This window comes from Hylobates moloch, unplaced genomic scaffold (genome assembly GCF_009828535.3).
Source record: "Hylobates moloch isolate HMO894 unplaced genomic scaffold, HMol_V3 SCAFFOLD_15, whole genome shotgun sequence".
Taxonomy (NCBI): Eukaryota; Metazoa; Chordata; class Mammalia; order Primates; family Hylobatidae; genus Hylobates; species Hylobates moloch.
In genome coordinates, this window is record NW_026652290.1 from 6367280 (window position 1) to 6379462 (window position 12183).

At 49.3% G+C, this 12183-nt stretch overlaps 1 protein-coding gene across 1 annotated transcript in view; it reads left to right on the forward strand.

Annotated features, from left to right (window-relative positions):
- Positions 1–2835: 2835 nt before the first annotated feature.
- The window catches only part of CCDC40 (coiled-coil domain containing 40), a 58171-nt gene continuing 48823 nt past the window's right edge, over positions 2836–12183 (forward strand). Inside the window, exons 1-5 of the mRNA XM_032177813.2 lie at positions 2836–2841; positions 6043–6166; positions 8009–8175; positions 9306–9389; positions 9464–9683. Of these exons, the coding sequence (XP_032033704.2) occupies positions 2836–2841; positions 6043–6166; positions 8009–8175; positions 9306–9389; positions 9464–9683 (601 nt within the window). The remainder of the gene's footprint in view (positions 2842–6042; positions 6167–8008; positions 8176–9305; positions 9390–9463; positions 9684–12183) is intronic.

Consider the following 12183-nt stretch of genomic DNA (forward strand, 5'->3'; position numbering starts at 1 on the left):
CGTGGTCTCGATCTCCTGACCTCGTGATCCGCCCGCCTCGGCCTCCCAAAGTGCTGGGATTACAAGCGTGAGCCACCGCGCCCGGCCTAATAGCTGCATTCTTATATTTTTTCATTAATTTTCTTTAAACAATCACTAAGTTACAGAAAAAAATGAAGTACAATAAAAAGGATCTTTTATTTTCTTAAACATCGGAGAGTGAGTTGCGGATCTGATGCACCAAAGCTTTTGAATGCTTCTGTATGTGTTTCCCACAAACAGCTGTGGCACAACCATCAAAATCTGGAAATTGAGCTGGGCATGGTGGTACGTGCCTATAATCCCAGCTACTCGGGAGGCTAAGGCAGGAGAATCACTTGAACTGGAGAGGCGGGGGTTGCAGTGAGCCGAGATCACACCACTGCACTCCTGCATGGGTGACAGAGCGAGACTCTGTCTCAAAAAAAAAAAAAAAATTCTGGAAATTGCCTTGCTCCATTTCCAAGGAACGCTCAGGCCTCAGTCAGGGTTCACCAAATGTCCCAATGACATCTTTTGTAGCAAAGAGATTCCGTTCAGAATCAAATGTTGCCTTGAGCGCTCATATTTCTGTAGTCTCCTCAATCTTTCCTTGACAACCTTGACCCTTGTGAAGGTCATAGGCCAGCTGTCTTGTAGAGTGTCCCTCAGCCTGGATTTGCCCGGTGTTTCCTCATGATGGGGTTAGGGTCGTGAGGCTTTGGTGGGACTATCACGGAAGCGATGTGGGGCTCTCAGTGCGTCCCACCAGGGACGCAGGATTCAAGCTTCCACCATTCCCGATGATGTTCACTTCAGTCACCAAATTTAAAAGCACCAAGATTCTCCACTGTGAAGTGACCTTTATACTCCTTTATACTTAACGAAGATTTTGTGGGAAGGTGCTTTTTTCTTTTTTGGTTTAAGATACGAAGGTGAATACTATTTAGAATGAGAAAAAAATTGCAACAGATTCCCACCAGTTATTGAGGACTTCTTATATTTGCTTACCAACGTATACAGGTGTTACACAACTTTTGGCAGATTTATCCCTAAGTATTTTTTTTTTTTTTTTTTTTTTGAGATGAGGTCTTGCTCTGTCACCCAGGCTGGAGTGCAGTGGCATGATCTTGGCTCACTGCAACCTCTGCCTCCCGGGTTCAAGCAATTCTCCTGCCTCAGCCTCCCGAATAGCTGGGACTACAAGCACACACCACCACACTTGGCTAAAATTTGGTATTTTTAGTAGAGATGGGGTTCCACCATGTTGGCCAGGCTGGTCTCGAACTCCTGACCTCAAGCGAACTCCTGATCTGCCTGCCTCAGCTTCCCAAAGCGTTGGGATTACAGGCATGAGCCATCTCTCCTGCCCAGTATTTCACATTTTTGATGCCATTATAAATGGTTTCCAATTGTCTGTTGCTAGCATATAGAAATACAATTGGTTTTTGTATACTCACCTGATATTCTGCCACATTGCTAAAGTCCCTCACTAGTTAGACTAGCTTGTTTGCGGAATTGGTAGGCTTTTTCACAAAGATAATCATCTCATCTGAGAAAAAAGGCAGTTAACTTCTTCCTTTCCAATGCAGATAGATGCCTTTTCTTTCTTTTTCTTACCTGATTATATTGGCTAGAACCTCCAGCACCATGTTGAATAGAAGTGGTGAGAGCAGACCTCTTGTCTTGCCCTGATCTTATGGGAAAAGCATTCAGTCTTTGACTATAAAGTGCCATGTTTGCTGTGGGTGTTGCAGATGCCCTTTATCGGGTTAAGGAAGTTCCCTTGTATTCTCGGTTTGTTGAATGCTGTTGGGTTTTTTTGTTTTGTTTTTTTTTTAATCATAAAAGGGTATTGGGTTTTGTCGAATCCTTTTCTGTGTCTGTTAAGAAGACTGTATTTTCCTTTTTAGTTAGTCAATTTGATAGATTACACTGATTGATTTTCCAATGTTCAAGCAACCTCGCATTCTGAGATAAATGCAGGGAGCCACTTTGGAGTGATGTGAATGTCAGCTCCTCATGAAACTCTTGCTTTATTTATATTCTTACATCTGCATAGACTCAGGGCTCTCCCTGTGATTCACTGGGTTATAACCCATTACTGCCATTATGTATTTTGATGCTCAATTTGGCCAGTGAGGGCCCATTTAAACCAGCTTTTGTGTGGTCGGACGCACCTCCATCCTTCTTTGAGGGCTTTCTTGCTTTCTGGCGTAGACTGCCCAGCCTTAGAATCAGACGTTTCTCCAGGAGCCCTGTTTCTGTTAGTGGAAAATAGAATTTAGAAGTTATGACTTGGGTGCTGGAGTCCTCATTGATGCTGGGTGTCACTGTCCCCAGGCCCTCTCAGTGGCAGGAGATAGGGCCTGTGTGCATGTACTGTACATACTTCCCCCACATTTATACATACACCATGTACACAGACATTCGCTCACATCTACATTTATTGGAATACCCCCCCGCCCCCGGCATCGGCTCACAACAGTACCTCTAATTCCATCTCACCTCCATAAGGAGTCCCTCCTGGTTTTCTCCTCTTCCTTTTTTTTTTTTTGAAACAGAGTCTCGCCCAAGTAGCTAGGACTACAAGCACTCACCATCACCCCCGGCTAATTTTTGTATTTTTTGTACAAGGGGGCGTCTCACCATGATACCCAGGCTGGTCTCGAACTCCTGGGCTCAGTCAATCCTCCCTCCTCAATCTCCCAAAGTGCTGGGAATACAGGCATGAGCCACCGCGGCCGGCCTCCTCTTCCATATTTGTAGCTCCTTTCTCCAACAGGGAGAAGCCTGGCCCCATGATCCTTATTGTATTCACTGATGTGGTCAATCGCCATGGATGTAACCTGTCTCCCACTTTCACTGCCTTGGCTGCCCCTACCCCCAGCATAGCTTAGGTTTCAATTGCTCTGGAAGGGGAGATGGGAGTTTGGAAAGGAGGCAGGGAAAGAAGATGCTTTATACTTCTGAGCACTGACTATGGGCTAGACACTGTTCTGTGTTGTCTTAGAATCCTGACAACCCTATGAGGTAGGAACTATGATCGTGCCCATTGTACAGATGAGGAAACTGAGAGGTGAAAGGTCATTGCATAGTCACCCAGCTGTTGTGGCAAACAGGAGCTCTTGCTTCAAAGCCATCGTTCTGAACCACAAGGCACCCGTCCCTCCTACTCCCCTACCCTGGGAAACCCGAAAGAGCTTCTAAAAGTCACTTTGGAGAATAGCATGATTCAGTATTTGGTGAGCGCTAATTAAGTTTTATGATCATAAGTGGCAAATATAAAACCAAAACCAAAATCTTATTTTAAGAATTTATCAACAACAACAGGCCAGGCGTAGTGGCTCATGGCTGTGATTCCAGCACTTTGGGAGGCCGATGCAGGCGGATCACTTGAGGCCAGGAGTTCGAGACCACCCTAACCAACATGGCGAGACCCCCATCTCTACTAAAAATACAAAAATTAGCCGGGTGTGGTGGTGCACACCTGTAGTCCCAGCTACTCAGGAGGCTGAGGCACAAGAATCACTTGAGCCTGGGAGTCAGAGATTGCATGAGCCAAGATCATGCCACTGCACTCCAGCCTGGGTGACAGAGCGACACTCCATCTCAGAAAAACAAAACAAAACAAAACAAAACAACAACAACAACAACAACAACAAAATATATATATCAACAACAGCAAAACCAGTGTCTTCACCTTTTGTTTAAGTGAGTCTAAGTCACTTGTTGCTCTGTAAACCCAATTTCCATCCTTGGGCCTAGTTTCTAGAAAATACACTGGGAAGTAGTTTCCAAATATGATTGAACAAAGGGCAGGGGCAGCCCCTGAGCGACCCTTGCTTCCCCACTTCCCACTGGCTCTCAGTCTTTAGGACAGTGTGAGTGGGACTTGTGTGCAGTTGTGCACATGGACACCCAGCAACCTCTCATTAGGAGAAGCCGCTGCTGCACACCCTGGAGATGGGTTTTGACCCTGGGCTCCCATTAATGTTGTTACGGCTCCAGATGCCTCAGAAATAATTTCCAGAGTCAACACCATCTGCGGAAGTGCCGTGAGACAGTGCATGGGCTGGAGACGGAGACAGCCGGGGCTGAACATACCCGGGGCTGCCCGTGCAAACTGGGGCAAGCCCTTCAGCCTCCGTGTGGCTGCTTTACTATGGAGAACAGAAATGACTAGAACCTGACTTGTGGGGTTATGGTGAGGGTGGCATGAGATGAGCTTTGTAACAACGTGTTGTTTATGGGCAGCAAAACCCTGACTCATTGTCTGTGTTACTAATATCCAACAGTTCATCATCAGCAATAATTATTGTCAATAGTTGTAACTGCAAAAGTCTCTTTTAAAGCTAAAACGGATGCCGGGCACAGTGGCTGTTGTCTCAACATTTTGCGAGGCCGAGGCGGGTGGATCACTTGAGGTCAGGAGTTCGAGACCAGTCTGGGTAACATGGCGAAACCCTGTCTCTACTAAAAATGCAAAAATTAGCCAGGTGTGGTGGTGCGTGCCTGTAATCCCAGCTACTCGGGAGGCTTAGGCAGGAGAATCACTTGAACCCAGGAGGCGGAGTTTGCAGTGAGCCGAGATTGTGCCACTGCACTCCAGCCTGGGCGACAGAGCGAGAGTCCATCTCAAAAACAACAGCAACAACAACAACAAACCCTGAAAAACAGAGCTGGGGAAAGGCATTAAGGGGAGGGCTTCTCATAACAAAAACTGTCACAAAACACTCTGCAAACCCCACAATGTTGCACAAAGATCATCATAACCTTTCAAAAAAAAAACAAAAAAACACTTCTGCTAGGACAGCTGCCAGCAACTGCTTGTCGAAACTTGGACTGATGCCACCCTGTTATTGATCCTTACAGCCAAGGAGAATTATCACAAAACAATTATATGATCCTCCTCATTTTTCCTTTATCAACTTTCATCTTCCTTTACCTCCCCAAATACAAACATAATTTACTATGGCACCTGTATTCCCACTGCAATGCCCTATCCCCAAATAAGTGTCATTTTCCTTTACAGAACCTCTCTCTGTTTGTTATTTAGGATGATACATTGCTCAAAATTTAACGTAATTGTTAAAGTAATAGGAAATCACTTGGATATAAAGATCATCATTTGACTTTTGCAAATGTCCAAAATGGAAAACATCTAACTCTCTCCCACCCAGGGAATTCAGAAGTGGTTCCCCCAGCTCACACCTGTAATCCCAGCACTTTGGGAGGCCAGAGTGGAAAGGCTGAATGAGGCCAGGAGTTTGAGACCAGCCTAGGGAACGTAGCAAGACCCCACCTCTAAATAAAATGTTTAAAAATTAGACCAGTGTGGTGGTGTGCACCTGTAATCCCAGCTACTCTGGAGGCTAAGGAGGGAGGATCACTTGAGCCCAGAAGTTGGGGGTTGCAATGAGCTATGATTCCGACACTGCATGCCAGCCTAGGTGGCAGAGTGAGATCCTTAATAATAATAATAATAATAATAATAATGATAATAATAGACTGTTTCCTCTTCTCTCCTTTCAAACCAGCCCCCTTTAGGGAAATTTCAATAAGAAAATGTCTTCCCTTCATAAAAACACCTGGCTCGATTTTAACTTTATTTATTTATTTATTTTTGAGAAGGGGTCTTGCTCTGTTGCCCAGGCTGGAGTGCAGTGTTGTGATCTCTGCTCACTGCAACCTCCGCCTCCCGGGTTCAAGCGATTCTTGTGCCTCAGCCTCCCAAGTAGCTGGAATTACAGGCACGCGCCACGACACCTGGCTAATTTTTGCATTTTTAGTAGAGATGGGATTTCGCCATGTTACCCAGGCTGGTCTCGAACTCCTGGCCTCAAGTGATCCACCTGCCTCGGCCTCCCAAAGTGCTTGGGATTACAGGCATGAGCCACTGTGCCTGGCCAGGTTTTTTAAAAAACACACAGGTGACTATATTTTGATTCTGACAACTTTCACACATGTAATGAGTTAAAATTGAATAACTTCTCAGTGGCAATTAAGCCCTTGTTGACTTAGTTTTGGTTGTTCTTGCCATAGTCAGGATCCACCGAGGAGCCCCAGGGGCAGGTGCTCCCGATGGGCGCCCGGCACCGCTTCCAGCTGAGCCACGGGAGCAGCATCGAGTCCTCAGACCTGGAGGAGTTCATCTCGCAGGAGCCAGGTGCTGCCCACCCACTGAGGTCGCCTTGCCCTGGCGAAGAGCCACCTGCACAGGCCCTTCTGCGCAAGGGATGCCACTCGTTTGTCATACCTGTTTCCTGAGTGGCTGTGAGCTGAAAGAGAAAAATCTTATTAACAGATATGGATAACATTTATTGGGCGTTTACTGTTTTATCTCATTTAATCCTAACAGTGACAGATGAAGTAGGAACCATTCTCCATTTAACAGACAGGTCCCCTAAGGGCATTAAGGAACTGGTCCAATTAAGTGACAGAACGTGGCCTTTGCCAAGATTCAGTGATGCCCAGCCTCATCCCCTGACGGCCATTTCTCACTGGCTCCTGGTCTCAGAGCGAGACGTGCCGTGACAGCACCGCCAGGCCTGAATCTGTCTGCTGGCTTTCGAAGGCTTTCCAGAACCCCTGTCTTCTTACACAGTCCCGGCATCCCAGTGTTGTGCACATGGGAGGGCAGATCAGGAAGTTGCAAATTCCCTGGGGTACCGACCTGCAGCCTGTCCAAAACCTTGCATTACTTGCAAATGACATGAAAACACCACATGTCTAAATTAGTGAAAAAACAGGCCGGGCACGGTGGCTCACACCTGGAATCACAGCACTTTGGGAGGCCAAGGCCAGTGGATCACCTGAGGTCAGGAGCTCGAGACCAGCCTGGCCAACATGGCGAAACCCCATCTCTAATAAAAAATATAAAAATTAGCCAGGCGTAGTGGCAGGTGCCTGTAATCCCAGATACCTAGGAGGCTGAGACAGGAGAATCACTTGAACCTGGGAGGTGGAGGTTGCAATGAGCCGAGATCGAGCCACTGCACTCAAACCTGGGCAACAGGAATGAGACTCTGTCTCAAAACAAACAAACAAACAAAAAATAAAAAAAACATAATTAGCTGAGCGTAGTGGCACGTACCTGTCATCCCAGCTACTTGTCACTCCCGAGGGATTGAGGGAGGCTCAGGCAGAAGAATCGCTTGAACCCGGGAGGCAGAGGTTGCAGTGAGCCGAGATCACACCGCTGCACTCCAGCCTGGGCGACAGAGCGAGACCCCTCTCTGTAAATAAGTAAATAAATAAATAAATTAGTACAAAACAGAACAGGGATCTCTCCAACCTGGAAGGATGGAAAGACCAAAACTAGAACCTCATTTATTATTTCCTTTCTTTTGCAGTCTTATCAGCTGTTTCACATTTTTTAAAAAAATTCAAATCTAGGCCAGGCGCAGTGGCGCACGCCTGTAAACCCAGCACTTTGGGAGGCCGAGGTGGGTGGATCACAAAGTCAGGAGTTCGAGACCAGTCTGGCCAACATGGTGAAATCCCATCTCTACTAAAAATACAAAAATTAGCTGGGCATCGTGGCAGGTGCCTGTAATCTCCAGCTACTCGGGAGGCTGAGGCAGGAGAATCGCTTGAACCTGGGAGGCGGAGGTTGCAGTGAGCCAAGATCGTGCCACTGCATTCCAGCCTGGGCAACAGAGCAAGACTCTGTCTGGAAAAAAAAAATTGTATCCAATCCACTAGTTAAGTGGCCACCTTTCTATTCATGCTTTATGTGTAAAGAAAACCTCTCAAAAATAATTTCCTTCCCGCCTACCTTTAAAACGGGACCCTTTCTCTGGGATGCATTGAGTCAGTGAATAGAAGATGGGGTGAGTGACATTTCTGACCCACAGGCCGTTTGGATGCTTTTGCTGTCACTTTCCCATCATGCTGCATGAGGCATGACAGCAGCTGAGCTGTTGATGCCTCAGAATAGAATCACTGAGTCTTCTCTCCAGCAGCTCCTCAATGGTGTCACTGTCTCTCCCCCCATTGATCCCCCTAGGGGTGCCCGATGCCCACCCCAGGGAAGGAGACCTGCCAGTGTTCCAGGACCAGATCCAACAGCCCAGCACCGAGGAAGGGGCCGTGGCAGAGAGAGTGGAGTCCGAGGGGAGTGATGAGGAAGCAGAAGACGAAGGGTCCCAGCTGGTGGTTTTGGACCCAGACCACGTAAGGAAGCCTTCCCAGGTTTTGCTTTTGCCTACACAGAGGGAGAATGACTCAGGCCCCTTTCTCTGCCTGCACTGTGGCCCACTCCTGACCCCAAATGCTATACTTGTATCTCGCCCGTTCACTGCACCGTTTATCGGCAGCGATTGACCTGCCTCTTCGTAGGTAGTCTCCTCTGAGGTCGGTATAGGTAAGGCCTGTGTTTCTCAACCCTGGCACCACTGCCCTGTGGGGCTGGGTCATTCTGTGCCGTGCCTTGCATGGTGTTGAACAGCAACCCTGAGCTCCCCCCACTACATGCCAGGAGCACCACCACCCCTTTGGTTGTGATCGTCAAAAATGTCTCCAGGCCAGGTGCAGTGGCTCACACCTATAATCCCAGCACTTTGGGAGGCCAAGGCCTATGGATCACCTGAGGTCAGGAGTTCGAGACCAGCCTGGCCAACGTGGTGAAACCCTGTCTCTACTAAAAATACAAAAAAAAAAAATTAGCCAGGCATGGTGGTGAGCACCTGTAATCCCTGCTACTCTGGAGGCTGAGGCAGGAGAATTGCTTAAACCCAGGAGGCGGAGGTTGCATGCAGCGAGCCAAGATGGCACCAGTGCACTCCAGCCTGGGCAACAAGAGCGAAACTCTGTCTTAAAAAAAAAAAAAGTCTCCGTCATTGCCAAATGTTAGAGGTGTGGGGCCCATCTTGGGAGCCACTGCCTTGAGGGCACCAATTGAATCGCAGCTCCCTGCCCCACCCACTGGCAAGGGGAAAAGGCAGATGTTGATTTCATCTACCCATCAGGAAAGCTCAGAGCTCCAGGAGCTGCAGGAAGGAGCTGGGGGCTGCACGGGGAGGTTCTCTCCCCAGACCACTGCTCCACCCCACCCTCTGGCCCCAGCGCACCATCATTTTGCCAAAATACGCACTCAGTTCTGCAAGTGCCTGAGATGAGACCATGAGATGTCTTTAATTTGTGGCTTCCAGAGTAAGAATCCCAAGCAGAAGCAGGGAGGAGCACTCCACATGGAAGTCATCTCTGGCTCACCAGAGGGAGACCTGTGGCCACCTGGGCTGAGCCCTGGGTTGGGCAGGAGGGTGACCAGGATGGTAACCGCCTGTGGTTTTCCATTGTTCTAGCCCCTGATGGTAAGATTCCAGGCTGCCCTGAAGAACTACCTGAACCGACAGATCGAAAAGTTGAAGCTGGACCTCCAAGAGCTGGTGTGTATCCGTCCAGTCTCCCACCCCGGTCGGATGCCTGCGTCCTGGTGACCCTGTTTCTCTCTTTGGTCCAGGTTGTGGCTACCAAGCAGAGCCGAGCCCACCGGCAGGAGCTGGGGGTGAATCTCTATGAGGCGCAGCAGCACCTGGTACACCTGCAGAAGCTGCTGGAGAAGAGTCACGACCGCCACGCGACGGCCTCGAGCAAGCGCAGGCAGAAGGAGGAGGAGCTGCAGGGCGCCCGCGCGCTCTACACCAAGACCTGCGCGGCCGCCAACGAGGAGCGCAAAAAGCGTAAGCCAACCCGGCGGCCCCACACGCCATCGGGTCCTGGAGGGTTTCCCAGGGGTGTCCCCATGTACCATGGCCAAGCACCTAGAAAAGTAAGATGTGTGTGCGTCCTGGAGGGGTTCCCACCCTTTTTAGGAGGGGAAGGCACATAAATCAAATGTCTTTTTGTTGTTTTTTTGAGATGGAGTCTCACTCTGTCACCCAGGCTGGAGTGCAATGGCGTGATCTTGGCTCACTGCAACCTCCCCCTTCCGGGATCAAGCCAGTCTCCTGGCTCAGCCTCCCAAGTAGCTGGGATTACAGGCACCTGCCACCATGCCGGGCTATTTTTTGTATTTTTAGTAGAGACGGGGTTTCACCATGTTGGCCAGGCTGGTCTCGAACTCCTGACCTCAGGTGATCCGCCTGCCTTGGCCTCCCAAAATGCTGGGATTACAGGCGTGAGCCACCGCGCCCGGTGATAAATATGTTAAATGGCACCTGTCAGGGCAAAGCAGCAAATGCTGAAGCTGCTAACAGCCAGGGTGTAGAGACTCAAAACTGGGAGAGATGGGTGGGCTGCAGAGGTCCAAGGATAGATGAGACGAGGAGGCGAGAGCAGACCAGGGGTGATGGTTTCGATAGGTGCGAATGCGAGGGTGAGGCCGGGGCTGGCACGACGGTCAGACCATGGCCCGGGGCCCGACCGCCATAGGATGTGTGCGGCAGGTCAGTGGGTAGCTTTGAATCAGATGAGACAGTGGGGGCTACGGCACGTGCTATGCAACATTACTGATAAAGCAACGTCCTTGCACAGAGCTGGTCATGTAGGTGACCGGGGACAGTGGCTTCCTCTTGTGACTACGGAGTATTTCAGTCTTTATGCTTTTTGATGTTTTCAACTTTCTCAATCAACTGTGTATTACTCTTATAATGGGGAAATGACCTACAGAAACCTGGGAGAAAACAGAAGCACATGGCCATCCCAGCTGTTCTGGAAAGAAACATTTTAAACCCTGAGAAAAGTGGAAGAGGTTTCTGGAAATTTCAGAGTTAGGGTAAGTGGGCACTTATCAAGCACCTCTCTTGACCAGGCGCGGTGGCTCACGCCTGTAATCCCAGCACTTTGGGAGGCCGAGGCGGGTGGATCACGAGGTCAGGAGATCGAGACCATCCTGGCTAACACAGTGAAACCCCGTCTCTACTAAAAATACAAAAAATTAGCCGGGCGTGGTAGCGAGCGCCTGTAGTCCCAGATACGTGGGAGGCTGAGGCAGGAGAATGGCGTGAACCTGGGAGGTGGAGCTTGTAGTGAGCTGAGATCGCACCACCGCACTCCAGCCTGGGCGACAGAGCGAGACTCTGTCTCAAAAAAAAAAGAAAAAAAGAACCTCTCTCCAGTTACCATCACATGAACAGAAAACACCAAAGGGAAAGAACGTGACATCCACGCTGAACTGAAAGAGCCACATCCTCCAGAAGTAACCAAATTTAGACCCACCTGAAGGAGGACGCATGCGCCTACCTGTTCCCCACACCTGCAGTGAGGCTGGAGCCATGGAGCTGGTGTGGAGCGCCCGCCGGCTCCCCTCTGCTAGGGCTCAAAGAGTGGGTAGGATTCCGAAAAGATCCAAACACTCTGGTGGACTCTGCTTCCTGGAGATTAGGAGAGGGCCAGAGCCGAGGCTCTTCAATCTGTCAAGGCCTGCCTCAACCAGCACCGTCTCTGCCTTCTCAGAACTGAAGAATTTGGGCAACAGTCCCGGCCCTGATGGGGGGCAGCCACCACTGCACAGTCCCTTAGGTGAGACGTGGGTCCTGGCCCCTGGAGAAAGCCCACGGTCACCTGCCTCATCTGGGAGGGAGACAGAGCCCATTAGTCACTGTATTAGGGTTCTCTAGAGGGACAGAACTAACAGGATAGATATATAGAGAAAGGGGAGTTAATTCAGTATTAACACAGGATCACAAGGTCCCACAATAGGCCATCTGCAGGCTGAGGAGCAAGGAGAGCCAGTCTGAGTTCCAAAAGTGAAGAACCCGGAGTCCAATGTCCAAGGGCAGGAAGCATCCAGCACAGGAGAAAGATGTAGGCTGGGAGGCTACACCTATCTCATCTTTTCACATTTTTCTGCCTGCTTACACTCTGGCTGCACTGGCAGCTGATGAGATGGTGCCCACCCAGATTGGGGGTGGGTCTGCCTTTCCCAGGCCCCTGAATCAAATGTTAATCTCCTTTGGCAACACCGTCACAGACACACCCAGGATCAATACTTTGTATCCTTCAGTCCAATCAAGTTGACACTCAGTATTAGCCATCACAGTCACTAAACCTTCACACCAAAATGTGAGTTACCAACCGGAGATCCCCATACCTGAGAGGAGACTGAGCTGGACAGACAGGCAAACCCAGCCCTGATTCTAGAAACAGAGCTTGCGGAGGCACCAACTGGTAGTCTCATGAGATTTTGGAGGACGTTGCATCCGTAAAGAGAACAAAGTGTTAGAAAAAGGGGTACGTGAA